We start from the raw sequence: 21776 nt of genomic DNA on the forward strand, positions 1-21776 counted from the left end.
GCCCTGACGGTAGGGAATCCGCAGTGTCGCCGCCCTGACGGTAGGGAATCCGCAGTGTCGCCGCCCTGACGGTAGGGAATCCGCAGTGTCGCCGCCCTGACGGTCGGGAATCCCCACTGTTGTCAATAGAGAATCCATTGTGTTGCTACTTTGGCGGCAGAGAATCCACACGGTTGCCACTATCGTGGTAGAGAATCCATATCTGGATGTAAGATTCTGACTGGAGAGAGCGCCACCATGTGGCCGTGCAGTAGGCTTCTCCATAATGTAGAGTAAATGGTCGTATTCTGCAGGTGCCGGCCGTTCAGTTGCGCTGTGGTCATGCCCGCCATCCTTTTATGTGCTGGCAGTTGCATCGCTGGTGGCGGTGACGCGTGGGCTGTCTTGCTGACGTATTCTCTTCCTCCCGCAGCACGGCGAGGCTGGCCGCCGGGCAGGACAAGCATCTCCTCTTTGAAGTGCAGCCGGGCTCGGACTCATCCGCCCTGTGGAAGGTCGTCGTCCGTGTTCTGTGTACCAAGGTGGGTGCCACCTGTAGCTTTCCATGTTGTGTGTCTCCTGTGGTTTTATATCAGACTGGATCGTTACCTCCAGCTATTGTGGACCGATAGTGTCAGCCGAGGCATTCTGAAACTTGTAGTCCAACAACCACTGATGCAGATTTTTCGCCTTGTTTTTTCTCTCTGCAAAATTTTGTGTCTTGTCATGTTTTTTTCGGCTCCAGATTAATAAGACAAGCGGCATCGTGGAGATATCGAGGATCATGAACCTTTACCAGTTCATCCAGCTCTACAAGGACATCACCAGCCATGCCACCAGCGTGTTCACCCAGAGCAGCGAGGCCCCTGAGGACAATGCCCAGAGCCTGGCATCGCTCTCAGACTGCCAGGCCAGCATCTTAATGGGGAGGTATGTGATCTGCCCACTCCTCCGTCTGCACCGCCTCCGCCGCACACGTCACCACTGCCTGTTTACACTGAAGCTTTCCTGTCTGCTGGTTGTTGGCTCGCTACACTAAATTCTGCTGCACCTCCGCTTACATGTTTATATTGGATCAGTCCTGAACCGGTTGGCTGAAAGGAGGATTCTGCCGAGGAAACGGCACCAACACTTAATCCTTCACATCCCTGAGATAGCGGGGAAGGGAAACCGTGGTGTGGGATACTTCACTGTTTATATTAATGTTATATATTCTACAAATTCTTCTCCTGAAAACAAACGACATAAAGAACAAAGCAAGTCACCTGCACAAACAAATCCATCCGCATATTCATCTATATAGCGGGAAGTATTATAGTAGTTATATTCTTGTACATAGGGGCAGTATTATAGTAGTTATATTCTTGTACATAGGGAGCAGTATTATAGTAGTTATATTCTTGTACATAGGAGCAGTATTATAGTAGTTATATTCTTGTAAATAGGGAGCAGTATTATAGTAGTTATATTCTTGTAAATAGGGAGCAGTATTATAGTAGTTATATTCTTGTACATAGGAGCAGTATTATAGTAGTTACATTCTTGTAAATAGGGAGCAGTATTATAGTAGTTATATTCTTGTAAATAGGGAGCAGTATTATAGTAGTTATATTCTTGTACATAGGGGCAGTATTATAGTAGTTATATTCTTGTACATAGGAGCAGTATTATAGTAGTTACATTCTTGTACATAGGGAGCAGTATTATAGTAGTTATATTCTTGTAAATAGGGAGCAGTATTATAGTAGTTATATTCTTGTAAATAGGGAGCAGTATTATAGTAGTTATATTCTTGTAAATAGGGAGCAGTATTATAGTAGTTATATTCTTGTACATAGGGGCAGTATTATAGTAGTTATATTCTTGTACATACGAGCAGTATTATAGTAGTTATATTTTTGTAAATAGGGAGCAGTATTATAGTAGTTACATTCTTGTAAATAGGGAGCAGTATTATAGTAGTTACATTCTTGTAAATAGGGAGCAGTATTATAGTAGTTACATTCTTGTACATAGGGAGCAGTATTATAGTAGTTACATTCTTGTAAATAGGGAGCAGTATTATAGTAGTTACATTCTTGTAAATAGGGAGCAGTATTATAGTAGTTACATTCTTGTAAATAGGGAGCAGTTTTATAGTAGTTACATTCTTGTACATAGGGAGCAGTATTATAGTAGTTACATTCTTGTAAATAGGGAGCAGTATTATAGTAGTTACATTCTTGTAAATAGGGAGCAGTATTATAGTAGTTACATTATTGTAAATAGGGAGCAGTATTATAGTAGTTACATTCTTGTACATAGGGAGCAGTATTATAGTAGTTACATTCTTGTAAATAGGGAGCAGTATTATAGTAGTTATATTCTTGTAAATAGGGAGCAGTATTATAGTAGTTATATTCTTGTAAATAGGGAGCAGTATTATAGTAGTTATATTCTTGTAAATAGGGAGCAGTATTATAGTAGTTACATTCTTGTAAATAGGGAGCAGTATTATAGTAGTTACATTCTTGTACATAGGGAGCAGTATTATAGTAGTTACATTCTTGTACATAGGGGCAGTATTATAGTAGTTACATTCTTGTACATAGGGGCAGTATTATAGTAGTTATATTCTTGTACATAGGGAACAGTATTATAGTAGTTATAGTCTTGTACATAGGGGCAGTATTATACTAGTTATATTCTTGTACATATGGGCAGTATTATACTAGTTATATTCTTGTACATAGGAGCAGTATTATAGTAGTTATATTCTTGTACATAGGGGCAGTATTATACTAGTTATATTCTTGTACATATGGGCAGTATTATACTAGTTATATTCTTGTACATAGGTGCAGTATTGTAGTTATATTCTTGTACATAGGGGGCAGTATTATAGTAGTTATATTCTTGTACATAGGGGGCAGTATTATAGTAGTTATATTCTTGTACATAGGGGGCAGTATTATAGTAGTTATATTCTTGTACATAGGAGCAGTATTATAGTAGTTCTATTCTTGTACATAGGGGGCAGTATTATAGTATATTCTTATACATAGGGGCAGTATTATAGTTATATTCTTGTATGTAGGGGGCAGTATTCTAGTAGTTATATTCTTGTACATAGGGGGCAGTATTATAGTAGTTATATTCTTGTACATAGGAGCAGTATTATAGTAGTTATATTCTTGTACATAGGGACAGTATTATAGTAGTTATATTCTTGTACATAGGGGCAGTATTATAGTAGTTATATTCTTGTACATAGGGGGCAGTATTATAGTAGTTATATTCTTGTACATAGGAGCAATATTATAGTAGTTATATTCTTGTACATAGGGGGCAGTATTATAGTAGTTATATTCTTGTACATAGGGGGCAGTATTATAGTAGTTATATTCTTGTACATAGGGGGCGGTATTATAGTAGTTATATTCTTGTACATAGGGGGCAGTATTATAGTAGTTATATTCTTGTACATAGGGGCTTAAGGACAAGGTGTAGAGAATAAACTGTGCCTTTTATTTTTCTGAGTATTTCTAACCGGCTTTCTGTTCCCGTTTTCCAGGGTGAAGCAGCTGACGGATGAGGAGGAGTGTTGTATCTGTATGGATGAGCGAGCTGATCTGATCCTGCCCTGCACTCACAACTTCTGCCAGAAATGCATTGACAAATGGTAGGAGGCAGCACCTGTCCCCCTGGTGTCGCCACTATCTGCACATGTGCTGGGAACTCAGGGGTGATTGCATAGTCCTGTGATGAGTTGCCATTTTCTCATCTTCTGCTTCTCGTGAATTACATCTTGCTTTAGTCGCACCCAGAGCTGCAGTCAGAATACTTCTGGCTTCATGTGCAGTGTGGTGATGGAGCGTGAATGATAATAATTGTCCCTGTGTTTGTTTCCAGATCAAGGATCAGGAGATTAGCGGTGTCAGATATTTATGGCAGCTGCTTTTCTTACTGCTTCGCCCCACTTTTATTTGTAAGGGAGTGGATAGAGATAAGCATCGGTTTTGTTGTTTCCTATGTAGTGAACCTTCCCTGCAGCCACCACTAGAGGGCGCACGCTTTTATCCTATAAATCTGTCTGTGGTGAGCTCCCCCTAGTGGTGGCTGCTGCCGGACAGAATTTCATCTTATAACACTGTGGACCTACAGGGGATTTGGAGCTAATTTTGACACTTCATAGTTGGATTTTTCTCTGTAAAGGGATTTTGTGTGTCAAGACTGACAGTATAAACTAAGCACCTAGCCTTGCAGGGAATTTTGGGTGGACAAACTATATTTGATCTCGACTTGCTCTAACTAAAACCTTTTAACTTTTTCTACTTCCAGGAGAGACCAGAAACGGAATTGTCCCATCTGCCGCTTACAGGTGTCGGGAGTGAATGACTCATGGCTGGTCTCAGATGCCCCCACGGAGGAGGACGTTGCAAGTTACATATTAAATCTGGCTGATGAGGTTGGGCAGCCCCATGATACCGTCTCCTAACTACATGGATTACACACTCATTATGTGTTTAACATTGTTTTATGTACTTGAAAGACGCCAGTGTATGATTGTAAGGCTAGAAAACACCGTATAGCACCCTCTGATCAACATCTACACCTTCTATAGGGAATGATTATCCATTGTTGGTGCAGACATTGTATACGTATATCACTGATCCCAAGTTGCATCCTGTATTATACTCCAGAGCTGCACTCACTATTCTGCTGGTGCAGTCACTGTGTACATACATCACATTACTGATCCTGTACTGATCCTGAGTTACATCCTGTATTATACCCCAGAGCTGCACTCCCTATTCTGCTGGTGCAGTCACTGTGTACATACATTACATTACTGATCCTGAGTTGCATCCTGTATTATACCCCAGAGCTGCACTCCCTATTCTGCTGGTGCAGTCACTGTGTACATACATTACATTACTGATCCTGAGTTACATCCTGTATTATACCCCAGAGCTGCACTCACTATTCTGCTGGTGCAGTCACTGTGTACATACATCACATTACTGATCCTGTACTGATCCTGAGTTACATCCTGTATTATACTCCAGAGCTGCACTCCCTATTCTGCTGGTGCAGTCACTGTGTACATACATTACATTACTGATCCTGAGTTGCATCCTGTATTATACTCCAGAGCTGCACTCGCTATTCTGCTGGTGCAGTCATTGTGTACATACATTACATTACTGATCCTGTGTTACATCCTGTATTATACTCCAGAGCTGCACTCACTATTCAGCTGGTGGAGTGACTGCACCAGCAGAATGGTGAGTGCAGCTCTGGTGTATAATACAGGATGTAACTCAGGATCAGTAATGTAATGTATGTACACAGTGACTGCACCAGCAGAATAGTGAGTGCATCTCTGGAGTATAATACAGGATGTAACTCAGGATCAGTAATGTAATGTATGTACACAGTGACTGCACCAGCAGAATAGTGAGTGCATCTCTGGAGTATAATACAGGATGTAACTCAGGATCAGTAATGTAATGTATGTACACAGTGACTGCACCAGCAGAATAGTGAGTGCATCTCTGGAGTATAATACAGGATGTAACTCAGATTGGGTAATTTACAAAGGCTTATTCTATATGTAAAATGTTGATCACAGGTGACAGATGCTTTAGTTTAGTTTCCTTTGTGTGAATGTAATATACGGCTGCGTCAGTGTATTACTGCTGCAGGAGCACTACAAGGTGCAGCTATGTGTGAACCCTCTCTAACAGGGCGAGACTCTAGTGACAATCTAATTCTATGATGTCCCTTCCTGGGCGGTGGAGTGTGACAGCGACTTCGCGCTTTTTAAATTATTGGTGTTTTATGTTCCAGATGATAAAAACATCTGAACGTAATAGATTTAGGAAACCTTTCTTTCCTCTTTTTGATTTTTGTACATACAGTGCCTTGCAAAAGTATTCGGCCCCCTGGAACTTTACAAGCTTTTCCCACATATCATGCTTCAAACATAAAGATACCAAGTGTAAATGTTTGGTGAATAATCAACAAGTGGAACACAATTCTGAAGTTGAACGAAATTTATTGGTTATTTTAAATTTTTGTGGAAATTCAAAAACTGAAAAGTGGGTTGTGATGGTGTGATATGCTATGTAGAAATAATTTTGTTTATATTTCTATTTCACTGATTTTCATAGTGTTTTTCTTGTTGCCTTGTATGTCTACAGCCTGACTGTATCTATGCCTCTTGATGAACCCCCTGTAGTTCCTTAATCCCCAAGGCTCCTTTGTCAAGTCTGGGAAGTCTGAAAACCGCCCCAACCTGTCTGACTACCCCTGGACATAAGGAGGGGGCTGGGGAGGATAGGGGCTGAACAAGTCAGACCGTGTATGGTGAAGATTGTGTGAAGACAGCACATCAGAGAGAAGGGGAAGCATATGGACGCATTTTATCCTCTGTCTGCTGGATTATTGGACTCTCATCTCCTTGGACATTCATCCTGTTACTGAACTGCATTTGTGTTCTCGACTATTGTATCATCCTCAGTGTGGTGGATTGTTTATGGACCTTTTAGTTTTGCCTATAATAAAGGTCTTGGGATTGTTCACACTTCCCTCGCTCTGTTGATTGTGTGAGACCAGAGAAGGACCCCGTGACAACTGGTGGCAGCAGTGGGATCAACAGAGTGTAACCCAATGGAGAACCATCCACAGAGTGAGTACAAAAATAGGACTGTATCCAGTTTACAGGAGAGAGCCAGAGACCAGGGCCTGAACTACCAGGGACTGACTAAAGAAGCCTTAATTGACCTACTGGTGGGCGCTAGCCCGGCCACCTCCTCCCAGATGTCTGAAGGACGAGCACTGGAGACAGGGATCCCCGCCCCAAAAGGCCAGTGGTTGGTGTAGTACAAAGAAGAGATGGCGGTTCTGGGCCCGGCGTGTCTCAGGAGTATAAGGAGGAGGCTGCCCATCGGGCACAGCGGAGACAGGAAGCAATGGAGCTTGAAAGGGAGTAACGCAATGTGGAGTGTAACCCCAACGATCCGGGAACCTGTACGGATCACCCGGACAGGGTTTAAGCCATTTGATGAGGCTTCTGGAGATGTGGAGGGGTTCTTCAATGACTTTGAGCAGAAGTGTGCTGTGATGGAGGTACCCCATTCTGGCTGGATGCGTTTGTTAGTGGGACTCCTGAACGGAAGCATGGCGGAGGCTTACCGAACCATTGACGCACAGCGGAATCGGGATTATAACATTATAAAGGGGATTATCCTGGATTACCATGAATCACCCCAGACTCATATAGGGCCAAGTTCCGAGACCTCCCATGCACCACAGGGGGATCGTTTAGGATGAATGCACATAAGATTGTCCCAGGTATGTCGGAGATGGCTGGAAGCAGAAAATGCCTTTACTGAGGAAGATGTTATACAGGCGTTCCTTATAGAACAATTTCTTGCCAATTCCCCCTCAGAGGTACGGGAATGGGTCCGGGAGCGCACGCCGTGTACCGTGGATCGAGCTGAAGCCCTGGCCGATGAAGCTCTTACTATCTGGCCGCAATGGAAGAGGCTTCTGGACAATGAACCACGGCCTGCTCCCGCGCCCCGTCCCACTACGATTATATCTGCCCTTCCACCTAGTCGCAAGCCGATGACAATCACACCTCACAATCCTAGGCCCCAACAGTTCCGACCACGACCTGGGGGTATCACAGAGAGGAGGTGTTATGGGTGTGGGCAACCTGGACATTTGCAGTCTGGCTGCCCCTCAAGGATTCGGAGGGAGCCCCGCGCAGCTCCACCTCGTCCAGTGCATCTTGTTCACTCCACTCCGCCTGAGGAAGAGCTACACCACCCCCACCAGAGTGGACCACCGACTACGGCACCATAGATACCCCTCCTGGAGTGTATGGACTCCGACCTTTGTCCTTTAGCTACCCAGAGCAACGGCAACGCCACCTGCAGGATGTCTTAATTGATGGATACAAAGTATCAGGATTTAGAGACACGGGGGCATTCCTGACTATCGCTGACCCCCGTGTGGTCCGATCCGAGGCAATTTACCAGGGTCCTGGAATTCCCATTGTCCTGGAGGGGGGTGCCCGCAAATATATACAGCGAGCTTCTGTGCATTTGGATTATGGTTGTGGAGAAAAACTGTGTTGGATTGGAGTTATGGGAGGACTTCCTGCAGATATCCTCCATGGGAACGACATTGGGGAGTTACAGTGCCAATTTGTGGGAGAAGTCACCTGACTACAGGCCCTTCAATCACTACGTCATCTGGACCCCACCGGGGAGCAACCACCACGAACCGCATCAGTCGGTAAGCAGTACGTTCGCTGCTACTACATTGGGAGAGTCTTGGGACAGAGAGGAGTTTAGGAGAGAAATAGAGGGTGACACTACCTTAGCAGCCCTTAGGCGAAAGGCAGAAACTGGGCACATGGGAGATAATGGGGATGGCTTCACTCGAGAAAACGGACTGTATTATCGTGTAACAAAGGGAAGTGACCAGGGCAACTCTGACGCAATGACCAGGCAACTCATTGTCCCTCAGAAGTACAGGGCACAGCTACTCCAACTGGCCCATGACATCCCCTTGACTGGGCATCAAGGGAGGAAAAGGACTGAAAAGAGACTCACCCAAAGTTTTTACTGGCCGGGCGTCTCGCAGTCGGTAGCCCATTATTGCCGCATCTGCGATGTGTGCCAGCGAATGCGGCATCCAGGAGCTCGACACAAGGTACCCCTGCAAGCCCTGCCCATAATTGAAGAATCATTTCAATGTGTAGCTGTCGACATCATAGGTCCTCTGGCCCACCCCAGCAGGTCAGGGAAAAAATATATCCTGACCGTGGTGGATTATGCCACTAGGTATCCTGAAGCTGTGGCCCTTTCCAGTATTAGAGCAGTAAAGGAAGCGGAGGCCCTTGTTACCATCTTTACCCGGTACGGTTTCCTAGTGAAATATTATCTGATCAAGGCATTCAGTTCATGTCAGATCTGGTCCAGTCCCTATGGCATACCTGTGGAATTCGAGCCATTCGCACCACCCCATACCACCCGCAGACCAACAGACTATGTGAACGCTTTAATGGAACCTTAAAAAATATATGCTGAGGGCTTTTGTTGACGTTGAAAAAGACTGGGAAAAGTACCTGCCACATCTCTTCGCCTATCGGGAGGTTCCCCAAGAGTCCACAGGGTTCTCTCCCTTCTAACTACTGTTTAGCCGGAAGGTCCGTGGGCCTCCCACTCTTGTGAAAGAACATTTGGAGGGAGACATCTCAGATACCGGAATGCCCATCATTCCCTATGTTCTAGAGTTCAGAGACTGTCTAGCCCAGCTAGCTACCTTGGCTAAAGAACGTCAGCGAATGGCCCAGTCCAGACCAAAAACCTGTTATGACCGTAATGCCCGGACCTGGGAATTTATGGAAGGACAACAAGTGCTCATGATTTACTGCTTCCCCTGCCAACAAGCTTCAAGCAGTGTGGGAAGGCCCTTATCAGGTTGTCAAGAAAATTAATGACACTACGTTATTGCCCTGGACTCTAGTGGTCGACGACAGAAAACCGTCCACATTAACATGCTGAAAGACTACCACGACCGATCTCTGCCTGTTCTAGCTGTCTGCCAACCCCCTAGAGATACCGCCTCTGACGAGTGTCTCCCCGATCTTCTCCAGGTCGCCCAAGCGGGAGGATCACTGGAACAAGTGCCCCTGGGCTCCCATTTATCGGATATACAAAAGGACAATATTTTCACCGTACTAAGGCCGAGGGCTGCTGCTTTCTTCTCAAAGCCGGGGAAGACTACTCTCACCAGCCACCATGTGGAAACCCCCAGACAACGCCCCATCCAGCAGGCTGCCTACCGGGTTCCAGAGGCTGTTCAAGGTATGATAAATAACGAACTGGAGGAGATGAAACTGGGAGTTATTCAGCCATCTCACAGTTCTTGGGCCTCTCCTGTCGTCCTGGTCCCCAAGAAAGATGGTACAACACGATTCTGCGTTGATTACAGACGACTAAATGATGCCACCAAGAGTGATACTTATCCCATGCCTAGGATTGATGATCTATTGGATCGTCTGGCCAGTGCCCAATTTGTGACCACGTTGGATTTGAGCAAGGGTTACTGGCAGATACCCCTAATGGAGGACGCTCGGGAGCGCTCGGCCTTCATTACTCCATTTGGGCTTTATGAGTTCCAGGGAATGCCCTTTGGGATGAAAACTGCCTCCGCTACTTTCCAGAGACTGGTAGATCGACTGTTACAACAATGTCAGGACTTTGCCTGTGCTTACTTAGACGACATCGCCATTTTTAGCACAACCTGGGAGGAACATCTTAAACACTTGGGCATATTGCTGGACTGTATCCTTACTGCAGGACTGAACATTCGCCTCGATAAGTGCCAAATAGGGATGGCTGAGGTGCAGTACCACGGGCATAGAGTAGGGGGTGGGACCCTAAAGCCTGAGCCTGCCAAGGTGGAAGCCATTAGCAACTGGTGTAGACCCAAGACTAAAAAGCAGGTACTTGCATTTTTAGGAACTGCTGGATACTATCGCAAATTTGTTTCTAACTTCAGCACCTTGGCCAAGCCCCTAACCGACCTGACCCGCAAGAACATGCCTAGGAATGTGACGTGGACGACTGCATGCGAGGATGCCTTTTCATCGACCACCGTCGTCACTGCTCCTGTCTTGGCTGCCCCGGATTATAAACGCAGGTTCCTCGTGCAGACAGATGCATCCACCTTTGGGATTGGGGCAGTACTTAGCCAAGTGAACGCCGCCTGAGAAGAACATCCTGTTGCTTTTGCCATTCAGAAACTACTGGATCGGGAAGTTGCCTATGCCACTATTGAAAAGGAGTGCCTTGCCATCGTATGGGCGCTAAAAAAATTGCAGCCATACTTGTATGGCAGAGATTTTACAATTGTTACAGACCACAATCCCCTCACATGGCTGAACCGCGTATCAGGGGACAATGGAAGATTGCTGCGGTGGAGCTTGTCCTTACAACCCTACAGCTTCTCCATCCAATACAAGCGGGGAAGCAAACACCAGAACGCCGATGGACTGTCTCGACAAGAAGAACCATAGGCTCCCCAGGCCGACCTACCCCTGCCACTGTACAAGGAACTATAAAGATTTAGCAATGTGGACTAAAGTGAGCAGGCCAGAGGTCTGTGTAGACCTCATGGCATGCTCACTTATTATGAGGGGGTAGAGGTTGTGATGGTGTGATATGCTATGTGGATATCATTTTGTGTATATTTCTATTTCACTGATTTTCATAGTGTTTTTCTTGTTGCCTTGTATGTCTACAGCCTGACTGTATGGACATTAATCTGGTTACTGAACTGCATACGTGTTCTGGACTATTGTATCCTCAGTTTGGTGGATTGTTTATGGACCTTTTAGTTTTGCCTATAATAAAGGTCTTGGGATTGTTCACACCTCCCTCGCTCTGTTGATCGTGTGAGACCGGAGAAGGACCCTGTGACATGGGGCGTGCAATATTATTCGTCCCCTTTACTTTCAGTGCAGCAAACTCACTCCAGAAGTTCATTGTGGATCTCTGAATGATCCAATGTTGTCCTAAATGACTAATGATGATAAATACAATCCACCTGTGAGTAATCAAGTCTCCGTGTAAATGCACCTGCTCTGTGATAGTCTCAGGGATCTCTTTGAAGCACAGAGAGCATCATGAAGAACAAGGAACACAACAGGCAGGTCCGTGATACTGTTGTGGAGAAGTTTAAAGCCGGATTTGGATACAAAATGATTTCCAAAACTTTAAACATCCCAAGGAGCATTGTGCAAGCGATCATATTGAAATGGAAGGAGAATCATTCCACTGCAAATCTACCAAGACCCGGCCGTCCCTCTAAACTTTCATCTCAAACAAGGAGAAGACTGATCATAGATGCAGCCAAGAGGCCCATGATCACTCTGGATGAACTGCAGAGATCTACAGCTGAGGTGGGACAGTCTGTCCATAGGACAACAATCAGTTGTACACTACACAAATCTGGCCTTTATGGAAGAGTGGCAAGAAGAAAGCCATTTCTCAAAGAGATCCATAAAAAGTGTTGTTTAAAGTTTGCAACAAGCCACCTGGGAGACACACCAAACATGTGGAAGAAGGTGCTCTGGTCAGATGAAACCAAAATCAAACTTTTTGGCAACAATGCCAAACGATATGTTTGGCGTAAAGGCAACACAGCTCATCACCCTGAACACACCATCCCCACTGTCAAACATGGTGGTGGTAGCATCATGGTTTGGGCCTGCTTTTCTTCAGCAGGGACAGGGAAGATGGTTAAAGTTGACGGGAAGATAGATGGAGCCAAAAACAGGACCATTCTTGAAGAAAACCTGTTGGAGTCTGCAAAAGACTGAGACTGGGACGGAGATTTGTCTTCCAACAAGACAATGATGCAAAATATAAAGCTAAATCTACAATGGAATGGTTCACTAATAAACGTATCCAGGTGTTAGAATGGCCAAGTCAAAGTCCAGACCTGAATCCAATCGAGAATCTGTGGAAAGAGCTGAAAACTGCTGTTCACAAACGATCTCCATCCAACCTCACTGAGCTCGAGCTGTTTGCCAAGGAAGAATGGGCAAGAATTTCAGTCTCTCGATGTACAAAACTGATAGAGACATACCCCAAGCGACTTGCAGCTGTAATCGCAACAAAAGGAGGCGCAACAAAGTATTAAGTTACAGGGGCTGAATAATATTGCACGCCCCACTTTTCAGTTTTTGTATTTCCACAAAAATTTATAATAACCAATAAATTTCGTTCAACTTCACAATTGTGTCCCACTTGTTGTTAATTCTTCACCAAAAATTTACATTTGGTATCTTTATGTTTGAAGCATGATATGTGGGAAAAGGTTGAAAGGTTCCAGGGGGCCGAATACTTTCGCAAGGCACTGTAGATCTATATCTCCACCTTCATCGGGTCCTTGGGGTTAATTGACGCCGGATGTGTATAATGATGAGGAGGATTTTATTACTTGTTACCTCCTAGATGTCACACGTTTCAGGACGGTATTGGAATTGCTGGGAACTGATGAGTCAGTACCGGCTGCCACGGTGTAGACGGCGTAACTCCTTATATGTGATGATTGGAGTATACAGGACGTAACGTCCCAAGAGCTGCGCTCTGGAATAAGGCAGAGCCATAGAGCACAGGAGCCCTCACATTAGTGGTGAGAAGAGAAAGTATCAACATTCCTGCAATAAGTAAAGACTAAACTTTCCTTTCTTTTATATAATTTTTCCCATCATGGAAAGTTATGAAAATTTTGCCGATCACTTTATTGGGCATGTAAGTGTCTTCCAAATCCCCCCCCCAGATTTTCCCCCAGTTTATTTCCCTGCCTTCCGCTGCATTACTATCAGAACTTTCTCGTTTGGAGTACAGATGATGGCAGTGATCAGTCAGACAATCCCCAGAGGTAGTGCTGAGCTGACCCATCACTGCCATCATCTGTACGCCAAACGAATACATTCTCATATCTGTGCAGCTAAGAGTAGGCAAGTATTTTACAGGAATGAAGACAAATTCCCTAATAATGTGATTGACAAAGTTTTATAACTTTCCATGCTGGATATCATTATTAAAAGAAAATGGTAAAAAAATACTATTTAAATTATTATAAATATTGACTCTGTCAAGATTTGAGTATAAAGAGGTGATTACTAACCAGCTCAGATGTTGTGCACTGCCCCAGGTTGTCTGCAGCTGGGAATAACTGCATCGCCATCTAGTGGCTCAAATATTAATAGCATTATAGTTCATTTCAGGAATCTCAATAAGTAAGGGCTCTTTAAGGGTTGTCCCAAAAATAGCGAGTAATCTCTTATCCATAGACTAGGGGATACGTTGCTGACATCTGACTGCTAGCACCCCCCCCCTCCCCAGAGAAATTAAGAAATTAACAACAGGGCTCTACAACCTAGGTATGAGGATCTGCAAAGCCCGGGCTTGAAATAAGCGGAGGAGTGCGGGCCTTAGTTCTGCAGTCTTGGAAGAGTTGGGTCGTCCCCCTGCCCCCCCCCCTCTGAGGGTTCCACTCCTTTCCTGAGAGTTCCGTTCCTCCCCCCTGAGTGTTTCCCTCCCCAAGGTTTCCACCTTTCCATTAGGTTCCCCGCTCTGAGGGTTCCCCCCTGATTGGAGTAGATTCAATCTGGAGCAGCTCCAAAGATGTGGCGTGCACTTTCTTGTTTTCCCACCAGGTGTTTTTTCAGGACCTAAAGTGAAAAAAAAACACTAAAAAAAAGTTGTATAAATAGGAAGAGACTTTTAAGTGTTTTTTAAGGTGATTTTTGGTGTTTGGTTCTTTAGTTTGTTTTTTAAAGCGAGAAAAAAAAAAAAAACTCTGTCTGACAATAACAAAAGTAGTCAGCAATAAATGTCTATTTTTCAGTTTACTTTGGATCTGTACATGTAGCATATTATTCTGGGATTACAGATACTTGAGAGAAGCGGTGGTGATTGCCATGTGACTACTGGGGTGTTTTGGAGGGGCTACTACCCTCCCCCGTTGCCTTCGTTAATGAAGGGGACCGCAGCCCCTTCTTTTTAAGACTTGCCTGAGACTACACTAAATAATCGTCTTCACTCCCGGGATGTCTGCTAGCGGTCTCCCATGTACGCTACCGAGTGCTAACACATATTTGATCGTTTCCTTTACAGTCGCTTGGCTTCCTAGAGGCTCAGGTTGTCTGTTTCTCATGCTTTACACTACAGCTCTTCTCTCTTTTTTACACTTTATAAGAAGCAGTAATCTACTACACTGTATAGGTACAGAGGAGGCCGCCATTGCGGAGCGTGATCCACATGGTCACATCACTTCGCTGCGGCCGCCTCCTCTATTTCGGATTTACTTATTATTGTGACCGGACGCCGCTCACGGTAATAATTCATTTCTGAGACCTTTTTGCCTTGTACACTGAGAGCGCTAAACCTCCTTACATTACGGCCTTTGTAACATAACAGATTGTTACTGGAAATATTTTAAGAAATTAGGAACTTTAAATTAAAAACATTGTATGTATTTTTAATTGTCCAAAAATAAAGAAAAAATAAAGAAAAAACATAAAACCGTTTTGAAACTTATGGGGTTTTTTTTTCAAAATCATTTTGTAACAAAACTATAAATATTCTGAACTTTTATAATTTTTCTTCTTTGTACAATTTGTATGATTTTTAATTTAAATATTCTCGTAATAACTTCTATTTCTGCCTTATGTAATATTATAAAAGGACGGTCGTCTGATACAATACAAGCCAGAAGTGCGCGGCCGGGTGGGGGGGGGTGTAGAGTGTGCGCAGCCGGGTGGGGGGGTGTAGAGTGTGCGCGGCCGGGTGGGGGGGGTGTAGAGTGGGGGGGGTGTAGAGTGTGCGCGGCCGGGTGGGGGGGTGTAGAGTGGGGGGGTGTAGCGTGTGCGCGGCCGGGTGAGGGGGGTGTAGCGTGTGCGCGGCCGGGTGGGGGGGGGGGGTGTAGCGTGTGCGCGGCCGGGTGGGGGGGGGGGTGTAGCGTGTGCGCGGCCGGGTGGGGGGGGGGTGTAGCGTGTGCGCGGCCGGGGGGGGGGGTGTGTGTAGAGTGTGCGCGGCCGGGGGGGGGGGTGTAGAGTGTGCGCGGCCGGGGGGGGGGGGTGTAGAGTGTGCGCGGCCGGGGGGGGGGGGTGTAGAGTGTGTGTAGCGTGTGCGCGGCCGGGGGGGGGTGTAGAGTGTGCGCGGCCGGGGGGGGTGTGTGTGTAGCGTGTGCGCGGCCGGGGGAGTGTAGAGTGTGTGCGGCCGGGGGGGGTATAGAGTGTGCGCGGCCGGGGGGGTGGGTTATAGTGTGCGCGGCCGGGGGGGTGGATTATAGTGTGCGCAGCCGGGGGGGTGTATAGTGTGCGCGGCCGGGGGGGTGTAGAGTGTGCGCGGCCGGGGGGGGGTGTGTGTGTAGCGTGTGCGCGGCCGGGGGGGGGTGTAGAGTGTGCGCGGCCGGGGGGGGTGTGTGTGTAGCGTGTGCGCGGCCGGGGGAGTGTAGAGTGTGCGTGGCCGGGGGGGGGTATAGAGTGTGCGCGGCCGGGGGGGGTGGGTTATAGTGTGCGCGGCCGGGGGGGGTGGGTTATAGTGTGCGCGGCCGGGGGGGTGGGTTATAGTGTGCGCGGCCGGGGGGGTGGATTATAGTGTGCGCAGCCGGGGGGGTGGATTATAGTGTGCGCAGCCGGGGGGGTGTATAGTGTGCGCGGCCGGGGGGGTGTATAGTGTGCGCGGCCGGGGGGGGGTGTAGTGTGCGCAGCCGGGGGGGGGGGGTACAGTGTGCGCGGCCACAGAGTGCTTCTTGTTGTTCTTAACATAACATTTACATCACGGCAGGTCTTTTTCCCCCCGTTCTTCTGTGCCTAGAGGAGTCTACCTCTTCTCCAGACCTTTATTCCAGTAGGGGGCGTTTTCAGCGGTTGTACCTACGTTCTGCTTGATATATGATACAACTAATAAAAACGCGGAACACTCCATCAAAGGTTTCTGATTTTTTTTATTTTTTTTTTTTTAATTCTGTTTAAAACATAGAAAAACAACTTTTTTTTGGCAGAATAACAATCTTAAAGTAACTACTAGACGTGTAAAATGTATACAAGGCCGAGCATTCCATCCATGTAATAAGCGCAGAGATGGCGGTGAACCACTGGCCGGGGAAGCAGAGCGGCAGGCTGGTAAAATGAAGATCCACTAGGAGACAATCAGATGCTGTCACGATACTATTAGGTTATAGCCTATACATTGCGGCAGTGACTGTTTATAGGACCAGCCCGGATGGCCGCCATTGGGAGCCCTCATGGGGGGGACTTTAACCCTTCTTTCCCTGGGTCCTGAAAAGAAAACTGGCCTCAGTGTCCTGTGATACGTCCCCTCCTTATTAGATTGCTAGGCACGACGGGTAATTCAGGGACCTGGGAAAGCTGAGTCCTGATCCGTATTTAAGCAGCCATTTTTCACCCAACCTTGCCAGCTAAGAAATGGGTGAAAGAGAAAAATACACGGATTACACGGCCATTAAGCTATTCTTCGTGAATGCCTTTATATATAGATTTATAGTGGAGTCCGCTCACATTGCCAGATGGGCCACCTCTGACAGCTGGGCCTCCCATCTTGCAGATGATGCCGGTGAGAGACGGATTGGGCAGATGGAATTTCAATACCTGATCGTTTTGTTTTTGGGGGAGACCTGTATCTGCCAGAGGAGTCTGACAGTGGCTTTTTCTTGTTGAAAACACATTTACTTTTGGCCAATTGGGGAGTAGGAAGAAACATTGTTGTTTTCTAGTGTGCGGCCAGCTTCGATGACCCGAGTACAGACCCAAACCCAACAGCCTCATGTGCCTAGGAGGCTTCACATGGATGTGTCAAGTGGCCTTAAAGGGATCTGTCACCAGGTTTTTGTTACCCAATCTGACAGCAGTAAAATATAGGGGCAGAGACCATGATTCCAGCAATTTGTGACTTACTAGGCTGCTTGCTGGAGTTTTGATAAAATCCTTGCTTTTTTTTCTGCTGCAGAACTACGCATTCTCTAAATGCTGAGTGCTGTATCATCCCACCTACACATCTGAGTGGCTACTTTCTGTGTACACTCTGCCAATCATGGGGGGGGCAGGATTGCACTACATGGCAGCAGGTTTACTAGTGATAGTCTCCTGCTGATAAAACTGTTATTTTATCAATACTACAGCAAGCAGCCCAGTAAGTGACACATCACTGGAATCAGGGTCTCTTCCCCTATATTATGCTGCCCTCAGATTAGGTGACAAAAACCTGATGACAGATTCCTTTAAAACGCAACTGATCGGTGGCACACATGGATTTTCCCAACACTAAAGACAGTGGTGTAATTTGAAGCTCATGGGCCCCCAGTACAAAATCTCCAACTAGGCCCTCAATTATTACATGTATTTAATGTTATTGATGTCATATCTGCCAAAAGAGGACCTTTTTAAACACCCGCTCAAGCTCCAACCCCTGCACCCACCATAGTTATGTAATGTATGATCAATGGCGGAAGAGAAGTTTCTACATCATCTGTCACTTATTAACACTGCTGTCAGCTGATAACAGGGAGAAATAGCTTGTATTCGCATGTCTCCCTGTCCTCAAAATGTCTGATAAAGAGATCAAGTGATTACTGTCAAGGGTGATTGTAGACGGAGTGCCCCTTTAATTACCGTCCATTATTCACATTCTCAGTATTTTACATAAGTGAGCTTTGGCAGACAGAAGACCAGTAGGTCCAGTTGGACCAGTGGTTAACGGAAGAGGGGGTCCGGTGATGGTGACCAGACCCCTGGTGGTGCTGAAAAAAAAGCAATTCACTCTCCAGGGTGACCGGCAAACAGCAAATCCTGGAGGAAAACATCCGACGTCCATGATCATCATCATCATCATCATCCATGTTGGCTTGTAGGCACCAGAATGAAGGGACGTTCCCTGGGTTCTCATCATTGTGCCTGAGCCAAGGGTAAAGCCTCAGAATTCATGGCGTCGGCCAAGAAGCTCAGCTCGTTACACAGCGTTTCGTAGCGGAAGGCCATGCGGATCTGAGCCACATTGGTTCTGCTGATGTCGTTTCCCTCCGGACCTTCCTTCATACAATTCTCCCCCAGAAAATGCTGCTTCTCCTGGAAAACAAGAGGATGAGAGATGAAGATCAGTGTATGACCCAATGCCGAAGCTTCGCCCACTATGCCCCAAACCGTCACCCCCCGATCAGCTGCACCCTGCCACCTCCTCGGATCCTATAAGATCACATATCTCTTGGATCACATCCCAGCAAATCCGTTACGAAGTCAATTTTGCTACAAATTTCCCCAAAAATTTCAGATTCTGCAGAAAGTGAAATTTTGGGACTTGACTCTGGCTACTATTCCTTCCTAAGACTCCCCACTGCTGTTTTTAGATGGATCGGCCCAGACTGGGGGGGGGGAGTCTTAGCCCAGACCTGGGGGGCGTGTCTCAGCCCAGACCTGGGGGGCGTGTCTCAGCCCAGACCTGGGGGGCGTGTCTCAGCCCAGACCTGGGGGGCGTGTCTCAGCCCAGACCTGGGGGGTGTGTCTCAGCCCAGACCTGGGGGGCGTGTCTCAGCCCAGACCGGGGGGCATGTCTCAGCCCAGACCTGGGGGGGTAGCCCAGCCCAGACCTGGGGGGGTAGCCCAGCCCAGGAGGAGGGTTCAAGAGCAGGAGGAAGGTCCCAGACCAGGGGGAGTAGCCCAGACCAGGGGGCATGACCCAGCCAGACCAGAGGGTGTGTCCCAGACCAGACCAGGGGGAAGGTCCCAGAGCAGGGGGTGTCTCAGACCAGGGGGAGTAGCCCAGCCCTGACCAGGGGGTGTGTCCTAGACCAGGGGGAGTAGCCCAGACCAGGGGGAAGGTCCCAGCCCAGGGGGGGTGTCTCAGACCAGAGGGAGTACCCCAGCTCAGACCAGGGGAGTACCCCAGACCAGGGGGAGTAGCCCAGCCCCGACCAGGGGGCGTGTCCCAGACCAGGGGGGTGTCCCAGATTAGGTGGAGTAGCCCAACCCAGACCAGGGGGAGTAGCCCAACCAGACCAGGGGGAGTAGCCCAGCCCTAACCAGAGGGAAGGTCCCAGACCAGGGGGGGTGTCTCAGACCAGAGGGAGTACCCCAGCTCAGACCAGGGGAGTACCCCAGACCAGGGGGGTGTCCCAGACCAGGTGGAGTAGCCCAACCCAGACCAGGGGGAGTAGCCCAGCCCTAACCAGGGGGAAGGTCCCAGACCAGGGGGGGTGTCTCAGACCAGAGGGAGTACCCCAGCTCAGACCAGGGGAGTACCCCAGACCAGGGGGAGTAGCCCAGCCCCAACAAGGGGGCGTGTCCCAGACCAGGGGGGTGTCCCAGACCAGGTGGAGTAGCCCAACCCAGACCAGGGGGAGTAGCCCAGCCCTAACCAGGGGGAAGGTCCCAGACCAGGGGGGGTGTCTCAGACCAGAGGGAGTACCCCAGCTCAGACCAGGGGAGTACCCCAGACCAGGGGGAGTAGCCCAGCCCCGACAAGGGGGCGTGTCCCAGACCAGGGGGGTGTCCCAGACCAGGTGGAGTAGCCCAACCCAGACCAGGGGGAGTAGCCCAGCCCTAACCAGGGGGAAGGTCCCAGACCAGGGGGGGTGTCTCAGACCAGAGGGAGTACCCCAGCTCAGACCAGGGGAGTACCCCAGACCAGGGGGAGTAGCCCAGCCCCGACCAGGGGGCGTGTCCCAGACCAGGTGGAGTAGCCCAACCCAGACCAGGGGGAGTAGCCCAGCCCTAACCAGGGGGAAGGTCCCAGACCAGGGGGGGTGTTTCAGATCAGGGGGGAGTAGCCCAGACCAGGGGGAGTGTAGCCCAGCCCCAACCAGGGGGAATAGACAGGGGGGGGAGTGTCCCAGGACGACCAAAGGGGGGTGTCTCAGACGACCAAGGGGGAGTGTCTCAGACGACCAGGGTAGCCAAGCATTATTGTTTTATCCTGAAATTTTAATTATAGGCAGAAAGTCCTTCTAAATAATTCCCTACTACAGCTGTAATAGGCTGTCATTGACAGCCGTCACTTCTATTTGATCTGAACCAGGTGTGAAAGAAAACCCCAAAATCATATTGTGACTCAAGGAGACTCAACATTGGATGCTCATGTCCTGACCTTGTCGGAGAGGCCGCTCTGCAGGACGCTGTTCCTGGCGATCTCGCACAAGTCGCAGGTGCTCAGTTTCCAGACCTGGGCAGCGATGGCGTATTCCTCCATCAGGGCTTCCTATACGATGGATAGAAAGATGCATTACCGAGGATGCAGGAACGGTGAGGGCAAGTGTCCTCAGCAGCACAGAGCATTTCAGGAGATGGAGTGTGCGGAGTTTATGGGAGGTGACAGAATAAGGGTTAAATCGTGCCTAGCAGCACAGAGTATTTCAGAAGATAAGCATGTGCTGATCTGGTGGGAGGCAAGGGGCCCCAATTCTCCTTGCTCTCACCTTGGTGTAGTGGAACTGCATGGGATCGTCCGTGGACAGAGACACGACCAGGCCTTTATGCAGGAATTCCCGCAGCGGATTCTTGGAGTATTCTAGAAACAAGCTGTTATTGCTGAGCGGAGACATTGCGATGGGAATCTGCGCCAAGTAGTAGAGGTACTGCAGCACCGGGCTCTGGGGGAGAAAGGACGGCTCGGGTGACTGCCGCTCTGCTCACACAGTCAGGAAAATCACAACTTCACAAGCACTCAGTACACTTTCTGCTTCTATTCCTGCTTGCTGTTAGTGAATAAGAATATTTTGAGCCCCCCCATCCCGGGCAAAATTACTGTTATTGTGAACAGTTAAACGAGTTGAATATGAAATGATGTCTAAAAGGCCTAAAGCTAAAAATGACACATTACCTTTGTATTTTAGGCAAAAAAAAAAAAAAAATTATATATATGTATGTATATATAGGTGTGTGTGTGTGTGTGTGTGTGTATATATATATATATATATATATATTTTCATCTTCTACATTTTAAAAATTAGAGTTCTTCCACTTCTGTGAAATTCCTGCATCTTCTGCTATTTTGAGATCAAGCCACAGATTTTGTCACAAAATACACTGCTCAAAAAAATAAAGGGAACACTCGAATAACACCTCCTAGATCTAAATGAATGAAATATTCTCATTGAATACTTTGTTCTGTACAAAGCTGAATGTGCTGACAACATAATCACACAAAAATCATCAACGGAAATCAAATTTTTGAACCAATGGAGGCCTGGATTTGGAGAGACCCCCA

General features: G+C 47.4%; 2 protein-coding genes across 6 annotated transcripts in view; one reads left to right on the forward strand and one right to left on the reverse strand.

Annotated features, from left to right (window-relative positions):
* The window catches only part of RNF141 (ring finger protein 141), a 35757-nt gene extending 20666 nt beyond the window's left edge, over positions 1 to 15091 (forward strand). Inside the window, exons 3-7 of one of the 2 annotated variants that reach the window (XM_073578393.1) lie at positions 413 to 521; positions 725 to 909; positions 3533 to 3640; positions 4300 to 4426; positions 6165 to 15091. In XM_073578393.1, coding sequence (XP_073434494.1) covers positions 413 to 521; positions 725 to 909; positions 3533 to 3640; positions 4300 to 4426; positions 6165 to 6188 — 553 coding nt within the window. In that variant the 3' untranslated portion in view covers positions 6189 to 15091. Of the gene's footprint in view, positions 1 to 412; positions 522 to 724; positions 910 to 3532; positions 3641 to 4299 lie in introns of both variants that reach the window. The other variant, XM_073578392.1, reaches the window with a different exon arrangement.
* A 1397-nt stretch (positions 15092 to 16488) lies between these two features.
* Positions 16489 to 21776, reverse strand: part of AMPD3 (adenosine monophosphate deaminase 3) — a 77255-nt gene continuing 71967 nt past the window's right edge. For 3 of the 4 annotated variants that reach the window (XM_073578394.1, XM_073578396.1, XM_073578395.1), the window contains exons 13-15: positions 20986 to 21159; positions 20658 to 20768; positions 16489 to 18643 (exon numbers count right to left, since the gene is read on the reverse strand). In XM_073578394.1, the coding sequence (XP_073434495.1) occupies positions 18464 to 18643; positions 20658 to 20768; positions 20986 to 21159 (465 nt within the window). In that variant the 3' untranslated portion in view covers positions 16489 to 18463. The remainder of the gene's footprint in view (positions 18644 to 20657; positions 20769 to 20985; positions 21160 to 21776) is intronic. The other variant, XM_073578397.1, reaches the window with a different exon arrangement.

Source organism: Dendrobates tinctorius, unplaced genomic scaffold (genome assembly GCF_039654945.1).
Source record: "Dendrobates tinctorius isolate UK_male_01 unplaced genomic scaffold, ASM3965494v1 ptg000059l, whole genome shotgun sequence".
Taxonomy (NCBI): Eukaryota; Metazoa; Chordata; class Amphibia; order Anura; family Dendrobatidae; genus Dendrobates; species Dendrobates tinctorius.